General features: G+C 34.3%; 1 protein-coding gene across 1 annotated transcript; it reads right to left on the reverse strand.

Moving 5' to 3' along the window:
• Window position 1: 1 nt before the first annotated feature.
• On the reverse strand, window positions 2-23,009 carry LOC117324432 (serine/threonine-protein phosphatase 2A regulatory subunit B'' subunit gamma-like). The gene is made up of 13 exons (XM_033880286.1): window positions 22,818-23,009; window positions 20,019-20,134; window positions 19,654-19,703; window positions 17,491-17,545; window positions 16,569-16,681; window positions 15,285-15,453; window positions 11,227-11,271; window positions 9,978-10,121; window positions 9,718-9,854; window positions 9,328-9,403; window positions 6,965-7,102; window positions 6,421-6,548; window positions 2-5,687 (listed from the first exon to the last, which is right to left on the reverse strand). Exons 1-13 carry the CDS (start codon window positions 22,894-22,896, stop codon window positions 5,579-5,581), a joined length of 1,359 nt encoding a protein of 452 aa, XP_033736177.1. The 5' UTR covers window positions 22,897-23,009; the 3' UTR covers window positions 2-5,578.
• Window positions 23,010-23,966: the final 957 nt, after the last annotated feature.

Here is a 23,966-nt window from a genome sequence, read left to right on the forward strand (position 1 = left end):
CTCTGTTGTTCTCTTTATTTACATACAATCACGTGGTGTTTACAGACAATACCCCATCATCTTATCAAGTAAATACCTCCGACACTACAAGAGGAAAAGTCTGGAGTACCCTCACACATCTCAAACTAGTGTACCCACAAGTCACTGGAGGAATGAGCTTGTTACAGTAGTACGATGATCTGTAGGTCCCGGTTGAGAGCTTGTTACAGTAGTACGATGATCTGTAGGTCCCGGTTGAGAGCTTGTTACAGTAGTACGATGATCTGTAGGTCCCGGTTGAGAGCTTGTTCCAGTAGTACGATGATCTGTAGGTCCCGGTTGAGAGCTTGTTACAGTAGTACGATGATCTGTAGGTCCCGGTTGAGAGCTTGTTACAGTAGTACGATGATCTGTAGGTCCCGGTTGAGATACAAGACAGTAGCAGTCCTAGCAGTATATCATTCTGACTGTGTTTGACAAATCTATTCTCAACTCTGCTAATTGTGGTACTTAAATTTCTACTCCTTTGACATTAAGAAATCACCTTACATCTACAAACCAATGACATAACAAACACTATCTAAAATTCATTTTAAATTGACAGAGTTCTTCACAGAGAACAAAAAGTGCAGAAAACTGCTACAGACATGTTTTTCCCCCCGATATCTACTGAAGCTAAAAGCTACACATTTCCTCCGGTGACCATTTTGAGCATTTATACATTTAATAGATACAACTTCCACAATACACTGTTGAACTCTGACTGACTGTGTTAACAATGGCAGTTTTTAACACGGTCACAGGCTGAATACATAGTTATCACAGACTTTCTGGGAATTTCTAATTTGGTGACAAGTATATTTGGCCGATGTATAAATATCACATTCAGCTTTTAGAATGACACATATTTGCATAATGGTAGTACCCAAATATAGTGCCAACATACATCACTACAGGAAAATCAAATGTCAGTATTGTTTTATAAACAAGCCTGTATACAATTCACAAATACATTCCAGACAACTACATTATAAGCTGAGACAAGTTGAGCATTTGTAAATATAATGTGATGAAGATTGACAACTACACTACAATTTATATAGAAATTGGGGATCAGACACCAGCTTTAAGAACATTTCTTTATACCCAAATCCTTAAATTGGAAATCGCTTCAGAAGTTTAGAAAAGATTTTTTTCTTAGCTCTGATGATGCTTTCCTATGCACAGTCATGTAACAATGTTTCTTTTGGAGTCGAGTATACTGGAATTTCTAACTAAAGTGGAGTCAAGTATATACTGGAATTTCTAACTTTAGTGGAGTCGAGAATACTGGAATTTCTAACTATAGTGGAGTCGAGTATACTGGAATTTCTTATTATAGTGTAGTCGAGTATACTGGAATTTCTAATTAAAGTGGAGTCGAGTATACTGGAATTTCTAATTAAAGTGGAGTCGAGTATACTGGAATTTCTTATTATAGTGTAGTCGAGTATACTGGAATTTCTAACTATAGTGGATTAGAGTATACTGGAATTTCTAACTATAGTGGATTAGAGTATACTGGAATTTCTAACTATAGTGGAGTCGAGTATACTGGAATTTCTAACTATAGTGGAGTCGAGTATACTGGAATTTCTAACTATAGTGGAGTCGAGTATACTGGAATTTCTAACTATAGTGGAGTCGAGTATACTGGAATTTCTAACTATAGTGGAGTCGAGTATACTGGAATTTCTAATTATAATGGCGTCGAGTATACTGGAATTTCTTATTATAGTGGAGTCGAGTATACTGGAATTTCTTATTATAGTGGAGTCGAGTATACTAGAATTTCTAACTATAGTGGAGTTGAGTATACTGGAATTTCTAACTATAATGGAGTCGAGTATACTGGAATTTCTAATCATAGTAGACTACCAAAGAAACATTGATAATGCCCGTGTATGTGTTCCTATGGACAAACTTAATTCATTAGATAAGGAGCATTCATGAAACTGGAACCAGAATACGTTTAGATATCAATATCATACATAGTGAGAAAACACGTAACATAATACCTACTGATAATCACAGATTACGGGAGACAGATAAAACATTGTCCTTAGAGGTGGAGGACATGGACGGATCACAATATTAGTATACAGGTTAGTCGTCACACAATAAACGCTAGTATCTTAGTGACCATATAAGCACCACATCACACCCCGAAGGTTTTGTTATTGTCTCCACTTAAGGTTACGGTAAGATCTCTGTAGAAACATACAATATCACATGTACATGGAAGTAGTCAAAAAAATAGTACCGACTAAAAGGAGAGAGCAATGCAGCGGGACAGAGAGCCACTGAAGCTGAAAGTCATTTCTTTGACTAGAAAAACCAACAGTGAGAACAGTATTTACCAACTATACTAGGAATGGCAGGTTCAGGAAGGACATATTTCACATCTTTCTTTTACGAGCAATTTCAGACCAAATTTGTGATACTTTTCAAGGGTTATTTAGTCAAGACCTTGGTGATCTAGTTTTATCTGATATCTGGTTGACATTTGAAAATTCAAGACAATAAGCCCGATTATGAAGTGATAACGGTCATATCACTAGTGACACACAAGATTACATGTCGATAGTGTCGTAACACTGGTGAAACACAAGATTACATGTCGACAGTGTCGTAACACTGGTGAAACACAAGATTACATGTCGACAGTGTCGTAACACTGGTGAAACACAAGATTACATGTCGATAGTGTCGTAACACTGGTGAAACACAAGGTTACATGTCGATAGTGTCGTAACACAAGATTACATGTCGATAGTGTCGTAACACTGGTGAAACACAAGATTACATGTCGATAGTGTCGTAACACTATTGAAACACAAGATTACATGCAATATTGGTTACCTGAAAAATGTCTTGATAATAATGGAATGACAAGTGAATTTTTTTTTACGTAAAGTTAAAATATAAGTATGTATTACTATAATAATATGTAAGGCTACACCACCCTGCTTATCTATACCTACTCAATTTTAAGGATGGCAAACATTTAACTTGTTTCTCGAAAAAAATTACGGTTTCCAACATATGTAGAAATATCTTACAAAATGCTCCAAATCTGTAAAAGTATCATATTAAAATAACCCTTTGTGTATAATGTTGGCAAAATCAGCATCTATGGCAATACAAAACATAAAACAGCAAAAAGAATATCATCTATTTGGTTACATAGTGCAGAAACACTCGCCTTGTGCATTTATATATTACATTCTTTTCACACACACAAACAAAAATTATATAACAAAAAAAATTATAATACTGAACCAATGGAAAAAACTTACAAACATTGAAATACCACTGTATAAGCAAGCAGAACTCTTATACACTTTCCAAATGCCAATAAATCTTGCACCAATGGATTTCATCTGTAAATACTCGGACGTGAATCCAACAAAACAAAACGAGATACCACCGACATATTTGACTATTTTAAAACAAACCTGAATTTTTACAAATTGCACCATTACAGATAAAATGTTGTAAATGATGAATTTAATAATTTTACACTTGTTGAACCTCTCCCCTGCAAGGCTATGTTGGCACTCCTAACATTTGATGCTACATACACTACATCTGATGGACCCGACATCATGACTAATGTCACCTCGACACTACACTGCTTCACAATTACTGTACAAAGCTTATGAAGCTTTGTCTAGTACATGTACTGTAGATTACTTTGATGTTGTCCTATATTATATTTATTCATAAATAAATTCGCTTTAGCATCAACCTTAAAGTATCATATTAATGTTCTTGTTGACAAAAGAAAAGTGAGTTTGAGAAATTACATGTGTACAATATCAAAGCAATTTACATACATTAATACACATCTATCTCATCATAATGGACATTTCATTAACATACAATTTTGATTTTGATTGAGATTTTGGCATGTATGAAACAACTGATGTCCGCCATTGCACTGGTCTATGATGCTGCCAGTTTTCTATATCTATTTTGTCCCTCAGTCAGACTTACATGATTCTACATTACAGATATACAGAACTCCAATACTACCGAGTCAATCTAGGACACTCAAGCTAACAGGTGGTTTTACAAAAACTATCATACTTCTGATTCTCTAAAGACAATTGAAGAGCTATGCAGAATTTCACTAAACCTTGATATAACAAAAATATTTAGAGCTATGCCATTTTTAACTGAAAAATGGAAAGTAGACATCAACTGCAAATAGTTCGGGAGGAATTTGCTCCACATATTGTAACATAGGAGATACAAATGTTAGATTGCTTGTCCTAACATAAAACTGATGGAAATGTTATATTTAGTTCTTAACATGTATTTTCATAATTTACATGCGAACAAAAATCTATCAATATTAAAGTTAAAGTGTCAAACATCTCTCTCAAACCCCCCTCCCCCTCTCATTTAACATTGTGCAGAAATACATTCATATACAGTGTATATAGGCACCAGTTTTCAGCTTAACTCTTGGATATAGATATTTCATAAAAAGATAAACCTATCTGCATATCCTACCTCAAAACACCAAATTATACCATCAAGATATGTTATGCATACTTTAAGTATCTTTTCTTTCACTTAAAATTACACAATGAATTATTGTGTATGAACAAATTTCTATCAATTTTCATGAATGTTTTACAAAATCACAGCTTCAAAATTGATGAAAGGAAGATATATAGTAAGGTTGTTTTTTTATCATATTGTGTACAACAGAACAAACACTGCCATTGTTATACAGCAAGCTGCTTATCAAAAATAAACAAATTAGAACTATAACTGCTGGTAGATGTTGGAAGAGACTTCCATCATGGAAACCAAGAAACAAACAATAGATCACTGGACTTTCTTGTCTACTCTAAACTGTCGTTTCTTTGTCATTTTGTCATGTTTGACTAATACATATACACGGTTTATTTTAATTTTCAATTCCACTTGTATTAATCGGGTCTTATTTTTCATGTTCTACAGTGTAACAAGAAGATTTTAAAAACTTGAAAATCGTGTTTATAAATCCAATTCACTTTTACACTGTTTGTCTATCACATTGTCAATGTACATTCAATGGAATGAAATAAATCTATATTTACATCTATTTGAATGTCAACACATAAATGCATATTGATTACACTATGGTAATGATTTGTGACTTGCCATACATAAATTGAAACTTCCATACATCTAAATATCACATACAACAAATGTCAACATTTATATCAAACAAGGCAGTTCAACTCAAAATTCAATCCACGAAAAATAGTGTTTCAATGACAAACCCTTCATATTGCAAGAAATGAAATGCATTAGTCTATGTTTAGTTTCATGCCTACTTCCTCTTCTAGACAGCAACAAACATTATGCATTATTCAAAATCTTACAATAATTTGACAAATGGAAACAGACATTAAGTTTGTGACTGTGAATGTCTTCAGGCAGTGTTGTACAAGAATCTCCAGTAATGCCTGTCCTCTATCAGCACACAGCCTTGGTGTCACAATGTGGTTGCATGTGTAGTGGCTTGATTTGCACATGGCCCCTAAGTGGTGGTTCCTGGTCATATTTCAGATTCCTCAGACGTGTCTGGGACAAGGTACTCCCTATTTTCATAGGTCCAGAAATCATTCAGGTCTATGAGGATGCTGGCCACTGTATCACCTTTCCCACTACAAACAATACAGTTTAAATGTTCTGTTTCATATGATTACAGTAGACTGAGGTAAACATATAACAGGTGAGCTAAAGAGATATTTGTGATTAAAAGTAGGGACACAAATGCCAAACGAAAACATTTCAATATGACTTCTGCTAGTTTTTGTTAATAATTTGTACATTTTTTCAAAGCTGACAAACTTATAATGACCAAAAATCTGGTATGAAAACACTCCTGTATATGTATGTGCGATTTGCTATGTTAGGGAAAGCATTCCAGATATACATTGTATCTTTATAGGTACAATTTTTGAAAATATAGAAAACATGACAAAAACGTATGCGCACTACACATGACTAAAACCAAATTTACAAATTACAGATATTAATTGTTAGCACAAAACTACAGAACTCCAAAAACTGTTGAGATAACAACGGTTGGAAAACTTTGTTCTTGTAAATTTTCAAGTTAAATCTGTCATTAACCACACATCATATTGGGTAGGCATATGTTTCAAAGGTCATTACTGAAAAGATCCCTGATGGTCAGTAAATAATGGTTCAAATAAAGTATAAAGGAAAATTTGTCAATAATTAGTTAAGATTTGGATCAGTCATCATTGATACTCCCGGGGTTATGATCACAAACACAATCCAGGAACGAAGAGAACGTATGTGATCATAGCCTCTGGAGTATCGAGGATGTGGATTGCTCATTACACACAATGCTTTGTTAATCCTCTTTACCTTTTTATCAGATCTTGTAATGTTATTTTAAGAACATCCTTTGGTTTGACCATATCAAAGATTTCATCCTTAACATCATGGAATGACACTGGTTCCTGGCCATGCAGCTTCATCTGTTCTTGAATTGCCTGGACACACAACAAATAAATCTAATATATCACCAGCTATTTGAGTTTCTGAATTGAACTAATGCCTGTTACCATTGTAGAGGCCAGACACAGTACTGCTTACATATAAATTGATACATGTTATGAGCAAATAAAAAAGGATATGAATAAAAGTAATATTTTAATATTTTTCAAGTTTAATTACTTGGTAAGAAAAAAATCCTTATGAAAGTATATGTAAAAACTTTGTGAGTTAACCAGAGCCTGTCTTACAACACATGCTGTGCTCTTCATTTAAATTACTTCATTAGTTCTACAAATATTAATTTCCTTATTTATCTTAGATGATATATGCAAAGTGTGAGCAAAAGCAGCAGAGTGCAAGTATTACCTATTCAAAGCAATATTCACAAGGCAGAAAATTTAAACATACTTACCCTGAAGAAGTAATTGAGAGAAAATACATTGAGCGAGCCTCTATGTTGGACATCAAGGATTCTAAAAAGGTAGCGCAATGCCTGTGGTTCTCGGCGGTTTTCTAATGCCAGAACAAAGTCCAGGTAGGTCTTATAGTCCTACAAAAGAAGAAACACAGATGTTTACAAAAGTGATATTCATTCCTGCATGAGAATGGAAATAACGGACATAGCGCAAGTGTTGTTCTTATTTAGATGTATATATATCATAAGACTAGAACATCCCTGATTTAAACACAAGAGTGTTAAAAGTAACATGGACATTGTATAGACAATACATGTACAAACATAACATCTTATGTCATTCAAACCTTTCTTGCTTCTATACCTCAAAAAATTATTTGGGTTTTTATGATACTCATTCATTACATTTCCGTAGTGAAATATAAGGTTGCATGGTGAAAATATAAGTGTTTTGATATTTTCACTCTTTTTGACCAATCAGGGCACAGTATTTAGAGTGAAACTATTGCCCTTGATGGAGCTACATTTTTATTAGAGATATTAAAATAGAAGATTTATCTCCTTTCATTCAGCATTAAATATCCATCATCTATTATCTTAACTTTCTGACAAATACTGGCATATATTCAATCACTGTCACTGTCAGGGAAACAAGAATGTAAACAGTCTAAATAACAATGGCAAAATTAACATCAGTTTGAATCATAAGATCATGATCAATCCCCACGATCACTTCCTTCGTCCCAGCTACTCAGGAATTGTTCACAACTATAAGCAAAATCCAGTCTCTACAACATACATTTTATTCTACTAACCTCAGAATGTAATTTGATATGTAATGGGGCAGTGACATTTAAGTTGTATGAACAACAAGCCAGTCAGTCTTCAGAGCTAATGAGCACAACAGCCGGTTTAATATCATGTGTCTATCCTTAGTAATATAGACCTCACTGACATGTTTATTGTACAGTTTAGAATCTTATTCCACTCATCCTATCAACGATTGAATCTTATTCCACTCATCCTATCAACGATTATGTCAAGATTGTCTCAATTGTAAATGCTCACCACGGACAAATTTAGACTGTAAGCTAATTATATATACAGAGGAGCCCACTTATTTGCATATCGCTTATTTGCATATCCCGCTTATTTTCATAAAATTATCATGTCCCGATTTTTTTCTTCTTTATCTTTGTATTTTAATCCCGTGTATTTGCATCGACTAAAACACCGACTCCCGCTTATATGCATATAAAAATTCCAAAAAATCGAAAATTTTTAATTGATTTTAGGGTATTTTTGTGATTTTCCCGTAATAAAAGTTTTATGAAAAGTGTTTGAACTTGCATATTGATTTGACACGATGTACAACGTTATCTAATCATTGGTTCCCACTTCGTCAAAACAGGTTATGTTCGATGCGCGCATCGATATCGACATTTAGTTATTATCCAAACCATATCAGTAGCATTGTGCAGAAGAATTACTGAATAAAATATTTATTTGCCTCATCTTTTGAGGAGATTTGTTTATTTATTATAACATCGATCCAAACCTGTGTTCTGTGCACTTGAACACTCGCTGAGGCAGGTTGCGATCGCCATGATTGTTTACTAGGCGCGTTGCATTGTGGGGGCATATGTGTAATGAACGACAACTCTTTTTGTGTGTGCGCCATTTTCCAAAACAAACCAAAACAACAATACACATGTCACGGTCATTTAAGACAGTCTATAGCTATTGCTTCAGCAGTTCATCATCTATGATCAAACAACTAATATACTCATAGCAGGAACACAACGCATCTCGAGACGATAATGAATCTTAATTGAAACGATGACATTGTACATCGTAGGCCTAATGCCAACGCACGCGTGTATGACCGCTATCGGACCCAGCGACGACGAAGTAAATGCAAATATTTTATTTGTACATTTACAAAGAATAACAACCCATGTATTTCGTATTTACTCTTATATTTTAAATAATGTTTTTTTTTAAATATATTTTTAATGCAAATAACAAACAATCATATAGCGCCCATTTTGAGTACCGACCTGACGATCTACATGTGTATAAGAGGGGCCAAAACCCAACTCCGCCTATACGAATACTCCGGTTATTTGCATATTTTGTCATGGAAAAAGGGCTATGCAAATAAGCGGGTTGCTCTATATATATAAGGTGGCCCGTTGACAACTGAAATGTTGTAAACTCTATGTTAAAGTGAAGTCTGATTTTAAGCAGTACTTTCTGGACAAAATACCAGTGTTAAGCACACTATAGAATATTAAAAGACAAGAGAACTACACACACTTTCTCTTAACAAAGCATTTCACACAATAGAAAGTACTTACCATTTCCCCTTCATATGTTAAACATTCTTGGAATACTCTGTCTAGAAACACATCAGTAAGTGTGCCTGTACCATACCTAAAAGTAACAAATGAATCTCTATTTTTCCATTTCTCAAAAATGTTTTCGGTTAAAATTTTCATAAATAAGTATTAGAAAATTTTTAATCCACTTAATCAGGTGCAAAATGAAAAGCAGTTCTTTTTTTTTCTTTCTTTTGTCAAAAACCTTGGAATCGGAGCTAAATAAAATTATATAATTTCACAGTACATGTACACTACTATTATCTCCGCAGAGTTAACTTCTATGGTCCAATGCAATTTGTTGAGAGTTGAGAAAGTTATTTAACCGTGTAACATTTTGCAATGACAATTTTACACGTTTCTTCATACCTAGCAAGTTCTTCTTTGCTCAGCATGCCGTTGTGGTCTTTATCCAGGTTGAGGTACTGCCCATAAACACGGAGGGCTGAGGGTGCAGAAAACCAGTTGGACTCTTGCATTTCTTTGGACAATTCTTCATCTCTTAACTGAAGTGGGGAAAATGAAAAGGCTATGATCAATACTAAAGTTAATGCAGCACCATAAAACAGTGGAATAAAATTGTTTAAGGTATTTAAGGGCATAGGGAAATATATAACACTAGCTCTTACCTCCAGAAGGTCATCCAGGAAGCTGCAAGCTAATATATCTTGTATTTTTATTCTTCCTGTCCTCATGGGATCCAAGAAAAAGAAAAATTTCCTTACAGCTGTGCATACATAAAAGGAGTAAAACGACTTCTCAAGGCCATTGAGCTGAAAATAAACAAATTCAACATCATTTATTATCTTAGCCAAACAGAAGTCTGTGGGTAATTATTCATAGTACATGTTTATTGTCTGACATTGTACAAAATATCATTGGCTGTGCTTTTTCCTAAACAATGCTTTTGGGACAAGATATGTTATTGAAAGTATTGTCACCATGTACAGTAAAGCGAAGTTTGAGTAATAATGTGATATTCTGCATATAATGCAGCATGTGGTCTTCAAAATTCACAAAGAACTTATTTTACCTTTCATAGTTGGAGTCTAACTGCAATACTCCTTACATATAAACATTTTACCTTCTAACTGCAATACTCCTTATATATGAACATTTTACCTTCTAACTGCAATACTCCTTATATATGAACATTTTACCTTCTAACTGCAATACTCCTTATATATGAACATTTTACCTTCTAACTGCAATACTCCTTATATATGAACATTTTACCTTACATAGTTGGAGTCTAACTGCAATACTCCTTATATATGAACATTTTACCTTCTAACTGCAATACTCCTTATATATGAACATTTTACCTTCTAACTGCAATACTCCTTATATATGAACATTTTACCTTACATAGTTGGAGTCTAACTGCAATACTCCTTATATATGAACATTTTACCTTACATAGTTGGAGTCTAACTGCAATACTCCTTATATATGAACATTTTACCTTACATAGTTGGAGTCTAACTGCAATACTCCTTACATATAAACATTTTACCTTCTAACTGCAATACTCCTTATATATGAACATTTTACCTTCTAACTGCAATACTCCTTATATATGAACATTTTACCTTACATAGTTGGAGTCTAACTGCAATACTCCTTACATATAAACATTTTACCTTCTAACTGCAATACTCCTTATATATGAACATTTTACCTTCTAACTGCAATACTCCTTATATATGAACATTTTACCTTACATAGTTGGAGTCTAACTGCAATACTCCTTATATATGAACATTTTACCTTACATAGTTGGAGTCTAACTGCAATACTCCTTACATATGAACATTTTACCTTACATAGATGGAGTCTATTGCTAACTACAAAACTACATATGAACAATCTATTTACCTGTGGTAAAGTTGGTATCAGCTCCAAAATGTAATTTTCTAAGTCCTGCAAAATGAAACATTGATAACTTTATTTTACCATTTAAAGTCAAATAATACATTTTTGTTGTTTCTAAAACACCTTTTTAGTATACAGATACTCCTTATACAGTGTATGCCATTTAAAACAAGAGGCCCATGGGCCTTAACGGTCACCTGAGATTTGAAATATTTCAGTTTATTTAATTGACCCTTTCTGCCCCCCCCCCCCCTATCAGCCCCTGGGGGTCAGTCAGGGCCAACATATGCATATTATAAAACTTTCATTCCATGCTGAAAATGTTAACCAGAATGAATTCCAATAGAAATCAAAACAAATCAGTCAAAAATGTGATTTCCCTATATAAAATATAGTAAAATTTACCCCCTCCCCAGGGGCAAACTTGTGACCCCAGGGTCATGAAATTTAAAATTTCATAAAGCACCATAAGACCCTTCAAACTATAAAGAGTATTTGAGATTCCACCTTATTTCAGTCTTGAGAAGAAGATTTTTGAAATTTCAGTCAATTTGAACCTTTTTAGCCCTGTCCATCAGCCCCAGGGGGGGGGGGGGGGGGGGGGGGGGGGGGGGGGGGGGGGCAGTCAGGGCCAACATGTGCATGCCATCAAACTGTCATCCCACGCTGACAATGTTTACAAAATTAGAATGAATTCCAAAACCAATAAAAGTCAAAAATGTTATTTCCCTATATAAACTATAGTAAAGTTTAGCCCCGCCCCAGGGGCAAACTTGAGACCCCAGGGTCATGAAATTCACAATTTTGGTAAAGAACCTTCAAACCCAGCCATCTATGAAGTGTATTTGATTCTATCATATCTTAGAGTAGAGAAGAAGATTTGTGAAATTTCAGTCAATTTGGCCCTTTTTAGCCCCGCCCATCAGCCCCTGGGGGTCAGTCAGGGCCAACAGGTGCATGCCATCAAACTGTCATCCCATGCTGACAATGTTTACAAAATTAGAATGAATTCCAATAGAAATAAAACAAATTAAAGTCAAAAATATGATTTCCCTATATAAACTATAGTAAAGTTTAGCCCCGCCCCAGGGGCAAACTTGAGACCCCAGGGTCATGAAATTCACAATTTTGGTAAAGAACTTTCAAACCAAACCATCTATGAAGTGTATTTGATTCTATCATATCTGAGAGTAGAGAAGAAGATTTGTGAAATTTCAGTCAATTTGGCCCTTTTTAGCCCCACCCATCAGCCCCTGGGGGTCAGTCAGGGCCAACAGGTGCATGCCATCAAACTGTCATCCCATGCTGACAATGTTTACAAAATTAGAATGAATTCCAATAGAAATAAAACAAATTAAAGTCAAAAATATGATTTCCCTATATAAACTATAGTAAAGTTTAGCCCCGCCCCAGGGGCAAACTTGAGACCCCAGGGTCATGAAATTCACAATTTTGGTAAAGAACTTTCAAACCAAACCATCTATGAAGTGTATTTGATTCTATCATATCTGAGAGTAGAGAAGAAGATTTGTGAAATTTCAGTCAATTTGGCCCTTTTTAGCCCCACCCATCAGCCCCTGGGGGTCAGTCAGGGCCAACAGGTGCATGCCATCAAACTGTCATCCCATGCTGACAATGTTTACAAAATTAGAATGAATTCCAATAGAAATAAAACAAATTAAAGTCAAAAATATGATTTCCCTATATAAACTATAGTAAAGTTTAGCCCCGCCCCAGGGGCAAACTTGAGACCCCAGGGTCATGAAATTTACAATTTTGGTAAAGAACTTTCAAACCCAGCCATCTATGAAGTGTATTTGATTCTATCATATCTGAGAGTAGAGAAGAAGATTTGTGAAATTTCAGTCAATTTGGCCCTTTTTAGCCCCGCCCATCAGCCCCTGGGGGTCAGTCAGGGCCAACATGTGCATGCCATCAAACTGTCATCCCATGCTGACAATGTTTACAAAATTAGAATGAATTCCAATAGAAATAAAACAAATTAAAGTCAAAAATGTGATTTCCCTATATAAACTATAGTAAAGTTTATCCCCTCCCCAGGGGCAAACGTGAAACCCCTGGGTCATGAAATTTACAATTTTGGTAAAACACCTTAAGACCCTTCCATCTATGAAGAGTGTTTGATTCCAGCATATCTGAGAGTAGAGAAGAAGATTTTTGAAGTTTTAGTCAATTTGACCCTTTTTGGCCCCGCCACTCAGGCCCCTGGGGGGTGGGGACCATATAATTTACAATTTTGGTTGACCTTTAGCCATAGAAGCTTCCTTCCAAATTTCATAGAATTTGGTTTGTGGGTTTTGGAGAAGAAGTCGAAAATGTAAATTGTTTACGGACGGACGACGGACGACGACGGACAAAAGGGGATTAGAATAGGTCACTTCAGACTTTGTCTCAGGTGACCTAAAAAAACACAAATTGATAAATGATGGATGTGTTTTGGCAGAACACTTGATTGCTTTCAAAGTTGTGGTTTCAGCAGTTGATTGAAAACATGCAAATGTTAATTCATCAAATTAGTTGACTGCTTTCAATGTTATCTAGATATCAAAAATGTGAAATCAAGATATAATAAATGCTGTGTTTAAAAGCACCTTAGCATGTTCTGGTTTTGATTTTTTTGAAAACTTTAAACAGATGAGCATGAAGACATGATCATAGCTGTTCCTTGCTTACATGTATATTTCAACTTTGTCGCTAAACTGCATTTAATACAGCTCTACATTACATTCAAGTGTTTGGTGATATGTTGATAAGTACAAGTGCATGAGATGAGGCTGTCAGAAACACCTTTCACAAGGCACGTGTTTACCTTTTGTTGCCACTTTTCATTGGCTTCTTATTCAGTTAATAGATTTTTATTGTCTACCAAAATATTGATATTGAAGAAAATTAGAATATCAATGTATTGAATTGCTATATCACATCAATTTTAAGGATATATAGCTATAGGTATATAATATCCTCCCCTATTCAAAGATATACTGCGGTAAAAATAATACAATTGATGGTTGGAAATATAGATATAGTGATTTATTCTGTGAACATGCAAACAAATGGTTTGGGCAAAAATTGACAAATGTCATATAGTTTATTTGAAATATATCTTAATCTAAATAATGAAAATTAGAACCTGAAAATAGAAGAAAATGTTGAATTCATGAAGATAAGAAACCTCAATTTACATCAATGATGAAAAAGGGGGATAACCATCTTGGATTTAAACTGGCTTTGTAGTGAGGCCACCTTATACTATATCTACAAACACAGCATCATAGGTAAATAAAGGTTTATCTTAATATAAAATGAATTTAAAGAATTAAGGGCAAAAGATCTATGAAAAATGTGGGAAAACTATTTATCAAACTTTATCTGTAACCCTAATGATGAAGTCAAATGCTATTTCTCAGCTATCTCAAAACCATTATTAGAAGAAAGCCAGGAAATCCATATATTCATAATAAAAGATCATTCTGGTACCACTATGAAGGGAAAATACAGCAAAAATATCTACATATCCGAGGTCAGATACTGGTCATATCCGAGGTCAGATACTGGTATCATGACAAATTAAAAACATCCACTATCGAACTGTAACTTTTAACTTTTCATAAGTCATCATAGATCTTCTGTTTATTTGAACTTAGCGATTCTTTGAGATAGCTGGCACCTTGACCAGTGACATAATTTATAGATTCTTTGAGATAGCCTTGACCAGTGACAGGACTTACAGATTCTTTGAGATAGCCTTGACCAGTGATAGGACTTACAGATTCTTTGAGATAGCCTTGACCAGTGATAGGACTTACAGATTCTTTGAGATAGCCTTGACCAGTGATAGGACTTACAGATTCTTTGAGATAGCCTTGACCAGTGATAGGACTTACAGATTCTTTGAGATAGCCTTGACCAGTGACATGACTTACAGATTCTTTGAGATAGCCTTGACCAGTGATATGACTTACTGATTCTTTGAGATAGCCTTGACCAGTGACATGACTTACAGATTCTTTGAGATAGCCTTGACCAGTGATATGACTTACAGATTCTTTGAGATAGCCTTGACCAGTGACATCATACAAAGAAAGCCCTATCCTTGTCTGGTGCAGCCACACTTTCCTCATAACATAGTTAAAGAATTGCATGATTGATATCCTCCCATATGGATCAGCTTGCAGAAGCTTGCAGAAAACTGCTGCTTTGAAAAATTGTCTGAAAACATACAATCAATGCATTAGCCATGTTTAACATACCTACATATGCGACAATTTACCTTTAAAGATACATGCATATTATATTACAACATCAATCAAAAGTTTTTTAACTGATAGCATTTTATACCACTACCATTATGGAATGAAATAAAAATAATATAAAAAATTCTTTTAAATCCAAAATATATTCATGTCTAAATTGTACAACTCTTCAAGGTGGAGTATTATGAATATTTTGAGTTCTGTCCCTCAGTAATGAGGAGTACAACACCCTTCATGTCAATTACATTTAATTGTCTGGTTCCAAGGATGATGTTCCCATATACCAGTCTACCCTGTCTTTAGGAGGCAACACCCTCTTGTTCATTTATAAAACATTTATTGAATATTCCCCTTTCTCCTCCAGATTTAATTTCCCTTTTTACTGGTGCCTGATTGGTCAGTATTACACAGTGGGTGTTTTGGAATCACTTATTAACTTGCAAGGCTCACAGCAAGTTTGTTGATTTGGAATCGCTTATTAACTTGCAAGGCTCACAGCAAGTTTGTTGATTTGGAATCACTTATTAACTTGCAAGGCTCACAGCAAGTTTGTTGGATTTCAATATTAACATCTCATACAAATTTACATCAATGCTGGTTAATGTCGCATCTAATTTTGACCTGTGCAGAATGTTTAGACCAATTAACGTTGAGTAAATATTGTATTCATATAATTATGTTAAATATCCTCTATTTCTAAGCAAATTATCACTCCTAAGATTTTGTTTGCTTGTGTTATGCTCAAAATATGTTGTCCAGTTAAAAATTTCGCTCACCCACTTTTCTTACCCACGAGAGCAAGCCGGTATGCTGGTAAAGGACTAGTCAATACAAGATGCTCATGATCACAACCAACACCAATAAAAAAAGGAATTGTGGAAGTGGTTCCTAACATGCGACTAAAACTCTTATTTTGATCAAAACAACAAAAACATTTTTTTTATTATAACAAGTACCCAGTACTTTCCTTGACTGGCTGATAATATTAGTATTTGGGCTGTCCTAAACATAAAGCAGGAGTACTGTCGGGTAGAAGATGATATTAATATTATACATCTACAGCTTACTCACTGGCATTTGGATCCTGCCTCTGCTCCCACTTTGAGAAAGTCTTCATAGTTGATCATTTGATCCTCTCCCACAATTGGGGGTGTATGGTGCTGGTCCAACAGGAACCACAACCTCTGAGAAAAAAAAAGTTTCTTTTTATTACATATTTAAGAATCAGAATGGGTATCAGGGGTTGACACTAACTTAGTTGCCTTGACATATACAGACCGCTGGGCTGCCAGGTTTTGAAATGAGGCAGCCTGGGCTGCCAATGATATGGTGAAACCCCTCCTAGGGGATTTGGGGTGAGGTCCCTAAAATGCAGTTTCCTGCTGTCTAGTTTATTCTGAGCATAAAAATATTCGATCTGACACCAACAGGTTTTATATAAACAGTTTTGAAAACGAAATTATTGAAGTAAACGAGGACAATTTTAGCTGGACATTATACATTTGGCTGAAAATGTTGGCAGCCCACAGGGCTGCTGGTCTGGACATTCTGGCAGCCCAACCAGATTTCAGGCAGCCCAGGGCTGCTGGGCTACTGTTAGTGTCGATCCCTGGGTATCAATGGGTGCTAGCACTACTTTCTTCTTGACATCTGACTCTGTATACGTAACTTCTGACAGAATCAGGTGATTGGATTTTTAACATACACCGATTTCAAAAGTCTGCTTTCATCCAGACACGATTTTTTATTAATATCAAAATCACCGCTCTGCCATAATATCTGATGGTATCTAACAAGGACATGATGTATCATTTAACATTTACATTATTTTGCATCTAAAATCAATATTTGTATGGTCTTTACAGATATTTGTCGATATGATATACACTTAAAATTTGACACCTAAACTTGTGTAAATTAACTACTGTAATTAATGAATACAATTTTGTTAATCATTATAAATTCTGATTTGTTATTACAACAAGTACGGTACCTGTAATTCATCATTGTCTAATAGCTCTCTGCTTCTTCTTTGAAGAAAAACAGCTCTGAAAGAAGATCATATGCACATGTTCATGGCAACTAAATAAAGAAATGTTCATTATACATTATACATATATTAAACATGATTTTAACATAGTACAATCATGACAGGAAATTCAAATCTGTAACCTTCAGATCAACAACACATAGTGCACACATTGTGTAAATAAGCACATATAACACAGTAAGACAAACAATGAAGGAAGACAATATCATGACATCGTGCTCTGACCAGGTCTCTGATGATATATACAATCTGGATCCCTATACAGATATTATTAATTAATAAGTCTACTTTGGTATAAACTTGAGCTTGGTAGGCACCTTACTTAGGCTTCAGTATATAACAAAGTAACTAGAGTACCGCAGGGCAGAGCAATATATGCTCATAATCACCCTTTACCAAAGAGAAATGCAAGGTTAAATGTCTAATAAAAATGCCATGAGAAAGTACAATTTCATATCATAGAAAATTTAGTATAAAAAGAAATTGGTAAAAAACTGAGGTCAAGGATCTACAGCTCGATCAACATGTAACGGCAATGACTTTTGCAAAAATAGTTGGAATCTAAATGCCACTCAGGGAAACACCACGAAGTATCATAGATATAAGCCAACTAAGCTTTCATGAGATCTCCAGACAAAATTGAAATACTGCAATAAACAAAGGGCATTAACTTTTGAAAAAACAGTCTCAGCACAAGAAAACAACTTTATATCATGAGTATAAAGCCTACTAAGTTTTTTTAGAGATCAGTTGAAAAATAGAGGAGATCTCGTTCTCCAGACAAAAATTTAATACAATGTACTATACAAAAAATTGTAACAGTTAAAATGCATTACAGTCAAAAAGACAAAGTTCCATTCAGGGTAACACACCTAAATATCATGGTGATAAAGCATACTATAATTAACTTCATATAGTGATGGAGATCAGTTGAAATATGTAGATTTCCAGACAAAAATAAAATACCAAAACAAGCAATGCAAAGGGCAGTAACTTTTGCACAAATAGGTGAATCAAAATGCTGTTCAGGGAAACACAACAAATCAGGATTATAAAGTCTAAAAAATTTTAACGAGATAGGTTGAAAAATACATCAGATGGATGAAGCTATATACCATGATACTCCTATCAGATTTTGATGAGCATTGCTGTATATTCAAAGGAAATACCCTAAACTAGTCTAACATAAACTGGGTTATAATCTTACTTATTACACATGGTATGTACAGATTTTTCACACCAAAATTCAAGCACTTTTTCTCTACTTTCTGGGTGCATATTTTGTGCAAACTAAAAAATTGTATAAAATTAAGTTTATTTTTGTCTTTGACATTACATTAATAACAAAATTGTGTTATCTAAGGAATTGCTTTTTTGAAAGACTTCACAGGCAATAAATAACCTAATACTGAAATCTGAAACTTATCGAAAAATTAAAGTAAATAATACTGATGATTAAAGTTTTTTTTTTCTATATAATTTTCTACATGATAAATTAATCATTTTTAAAGAATCTGATAAAGTATGTTTACAGCAAGTACATATAAATTTCAGTATTTTCAAGCACTTGTGATCATGTAGTGGTACAAATTTTGGAAGTCAAAATTTAAGGGTTTTTCAAGACTTTTAAAAAAACAATTAAAGGCAAAATAGTGAACCCAGAGCTATGCAAGCACTATACTGACTAAGATTGGATAGAATAAACTCGTGAACCAAACCCAGGTAAAATTATCTGGAATTTTACACACAAAAAAAAAAGATCGCTCTACTGATAAAAAAATTTAATATTACGATCATTACATTTTCAACTAGAAACACATTTGGTGTGGAAAAAAACACAGATGGAAACAATGAAAAACACAATTTTCAGAAATTTAAGAGTTTTTCAGGGACTTTTTTTTTGATTTTCAAGGGTTTTTAAAGGCTAAATGTCATTTTCAAGGTTTTTCAAGAAACTCATCAAATTTAAGGGTTTTTCAAGATCTGTGCAACCCCTGGAGCAAATTCCAGCACTTTCTAGCATTGGCCCCATAATTCTAGCACTTTTCCAGCACTTTTTATCATTTGTACAAACCATGTTACATTAATTGTAAAATTAAAACAAACCTAGATTCCTCTCTTAGCTTCAACAGCAAAGGTTCTTCTTCAGAAGGCAACTGAAAAAAACAACACTATACATGTTTATGTGAAACATACATTTTTTTCATTTGCATGACTCTCACTTTTGAATTAACAATACAATATTTACTCTTAAAAATCAACAAGAACTATATATGCTTAATTATCATATGTGTCGCCTGTCCCGCTTTGTTAATATCATAAGTAATTTACATGGGTACTGATCAATGATATATTTGAAGAGACTAATATGAAATTCATTGACTTTCTTCTTGGTCCAGAAATTTGAGGTTTTTAGCATAAAGTGTTGGAACATTTATATGAAGTAATAATGAACATTCAGTGTTACATACCTTTACATAAAGTGTTGGCACTTTCATTAAGTTATCATTAAGACCTTTCCATTTCTTGTAATATTGTTCAAATTTATCTGATTCTTCCCACTTTGTATCCTCTAAGTTCTTCTTAACTGAAATAATCACAAAATTAATTTCAAATTACTTAATGGAAGTTTCATGTTGCAGGCAGACTCAAAAGATTCATGTCAGATATTTCACAAAACATGTCGAGTGAAAGAAGAAATATTCCTTGTAGTTTTTCAAGTACTATAGGTACACTTTTATGACAGAGAAATCTCACAAGTGATCTAATGCTAGATTTTTACTTTATTATTCAGTCTGTCTGGCACCTTTTTACATGAAATTATGATATGGTGGGAAGTGAAGTCATGATTAAAATGATATCATTCTATCCATCCATTCCACATGCCTTGGCCTCTCTGATGCAATTAAGATTGAGGAGTTTGGAAAGAATTAGTAAAAAAAAACACTTCATAATGCTTTTCAGCGTTAGAAAGACATGTACTGGGGCCATAAGGCACAATAAGCACACAAATTCTCAATGGACAAAAAAAAAATTTTTTTAAGAAAATCTTATTCAATGAAGAGCAAATGGCCCCTTTAGTATCTTGTTTTAACATTACAACGGTAAATAGTAGATACCTATAGACTCAATTTAATGCAGAAACCATACATATATGTTTTGCATCAATTAAGTTCCAACTAAAGGACCGATATTCTGTGACTAACAGAATCTCATTTAATGCTTAGCTGTCAACAGGTTGATGACCGAGTGCACCAAAGCCTCTTTTGCTTACTATAAACAACTTTTGCTTGGACAGTTTTCGTTTTTTTGCCAATTTTCTTTGATTTTTATAGCATCTGAAATCACTGATTTTCGGAAGGTTACCAAAACAAAACAAGCAAGAATTCCACAGAAGTGGATGCGTCGCCTCACAGCAAGCTAGGATTTGAATTTTAAAAATCAAACTGATCTGCTTTGCAAATCAAAACAAGTTTCATGTAAAATTTAAGTGTTTTTCATACAGAAACCAGAAAGCACTATATGAAGTTTTAGGTTGATTGACCCAAAGGGAACTGGACAGACTTGCTATTTATTTTTTAACAGTGACCGTGACTTTCAAACCTGAAAACAATCCCAAGCAAGCACTTTTGATAAGGAAGTACTATACGAAGTTTGAGTTTAATTGGTCCAAGGGAACTCGAGTTATCGAATGGAAACCAAGTTTCCATCAATACCAAGTGACCTTGACCTTTGAACATCAAAACTTAAAGCAATCCCAAGCAAGCACTTCCTATAAGAAAGCAATGCATCAACTTTGCAAGTTATTGGACGGAAACTATTGTGCGGACGATGATGCTGTCGACACCTACAGAGTAATACCTACCGGTATATGTCACTTTTGAAGTCGACACAAAAATCACCAAAAAACAAGCACTGATGAAACAAAAAATATTTAATAAACAAAAGGAAGGTTATCAATCAAATAAATAAAAATAAAAAATTAGATGTTTTAAATAGTGCCCACTCGATCATAAAATACAAAATTAGGCTGACTTCACAACCTGGTCATGATAAAATCCTGGCCTATAGCTTTAGCTATCTACAAGATTGTCCGTTTTCCTGAGTGAGCTATGTTATATTTTATTTAATACCAGTCATGATCTGATCTGTCAAATTGTCAGACTAGTCTTGGCCAGTAGTTGCTTGATTTACCTCTGGTCCTGACACCTGACTAAGACATTCTGTTGCTGTGACACACCTAATTAAAATCGTTTAAAAGTTATCATTCTCATATTTCTTAGTGATTATTATCCTTTCTTGTCGTTTAAGTGTATGTCCACTTAAATATACCGCCATACTTGTTTTGATTGTGACCTCTCTGGATTATTTCCGGTTTATCCAAATATAGATGAAACAAACAAAACGATGTGAAAGTTTAATGATGTTTCATTTGCGTTTGAACACAGTAGGTTGCAAGTGAATTTGTGTGGATTTAATTATATTTAGAGGTGTCAATCAACAGTTTGTGCATAAATGGATTTATACTTCATCAACAAGTAAGCATTCACATAGTTGTAACATAAATTATCATATTGGATGGTTTATGACATTTTTTTGTTGGGCCACCTGGATCGGGGCACTGGCAGCTATAAGAAACACACGCTGATCCAATATATGGTCGTAATATCCACCAATATAATCAAGTGGAATAAGACCTCATATACGTATAGGAGTAGGGCCAGGCCAGAAAAAAAACATGTCATTGATTTCTGATTTATCATATCTACTGTGTGTACATTTTTATTGTTTACTTTCTGTTACAAAAACAGTTGAACATCAATAACTGAAATTTACCTTTGCTCTACATGTACAGTAAACACTGCATACATAAAACTTTATTTTTATAAAGATAAGATTAAGCTATTTCTGGTGCAGGACTTTTATAGTCCACTATACCAGACTACAAAGCAGATATTGTTACGTTCAGAACATCTTTATCAAGACACAATTTTGAATGAATACATTAATATTGATATTAAATTTCAGTCCGACACAGCACACTAGGCCTACAATAATTATTTCCAGTGATTACCCAAAGCGTTGGATTTAAAAGTTACTTTAGTTTATAACCATTGTCAACTTGCTTTCATACGCCGTTAGACACTAGTCAGTCTAGTGTCAATTAGATTCCTGTCATACACGGATACAAGTAACAACAGACAGAACAGACAAAGACATGTCCACGCAGATTATCTGCGTTTGCAGACGCACTTTTTGACAGAACTTACTTTTCTTTCTTTCGACTAATCTCCTAAGAATTTTTACCCATTCCATCCTACCACTTTTTTCTAACGCCGTAAGCGTCATTTCGCGTTCTTGACTACATGGGAAATAGACCGATTCGTATGATATGACTCAAGGTACATTGATGTTAAGTAGAGCTTTGCTGATGTTCATCCATCTTTGAATTTTCCCCTTCCCTCTTCATTTTAATAACAGTGGTTTCGATTGGTCAATTCCCTGGGTTACGACTGTGATGACCCCTTGCGTGCATAGCATTTTCGCCAAAGGGGCATAATTCGGGTGTTTATTTTGAACACGTTATAACTTGCCGAGGTATACACAATTTTTAAAAGTATCAAGGCATTAAACATTGGGGCTATTAATAGAAACCTCGCATGTTTACCAAATGCCGCTAAAAAGGTCGAACGGATGATTTTATATTTTCTCCCCATAATACATCTATATGAGAACAAAACAAGGACAATATAAACGTCTGCCTACAGTGGAGTGCAGCTGTAATTATTTGGGTTTCACAACTGGCGCCAAATATTACATTCAGGGAATAATAAGCGTTTCGTAAATAAAGGAACAAACAGACGATTACTGACATGTGTGAACTGGATGTTCAGGTTTTGGCGCAAGGGTCAACACGCGATGGAATGCCCAGAATTCTTTACAATCTCACAGACACTTAAATTATATTAAGGCCGAGGGTCGGACAGGATAATTCATTTCATTAAGATTTCACTCATGTAGACTACATATCGATCGATAACAGAATAGTCGTAGGTATTCGGTTTCTTAAAGACATTTTATTGTAACAGTTATGTAGGGCATTTGCTGTACACAATTGTCATATTTTTTGTTGATTTATTTTAATATCTCAAAATACATTCTGCGTTATATCATTGCACGCGCATTTGTTGTTCACTCAATGATGACTGAAACAATTGATAAATTATTCTGAAAATCTTTTGGGACTCTATAAATGCATGAACACATATAGGCTACTTGAATTATGGCATTCCACTGTTCCAACGTGTCTATTTACCTGGTATTATGAACGTTGGAGACTACTATGAGATTAGAACAAATTTAGACGCTAAATAGAATTAAATAAAACTGATTAGCAATGTGAGTGCCAACTGAAAACC

Source organism: Pecten maximus, chromosome 3 (assembly GCF_902652985.1).
Source record: "Pecten maximus chromosome 3, xPecMax1.1, whole genome shotgun sequence".
NCBI lineage: Eukaryota > Metazoa > Mollusca > Bivalvia > Pectinida > Pectinidae > Pecten > Pecten maximus.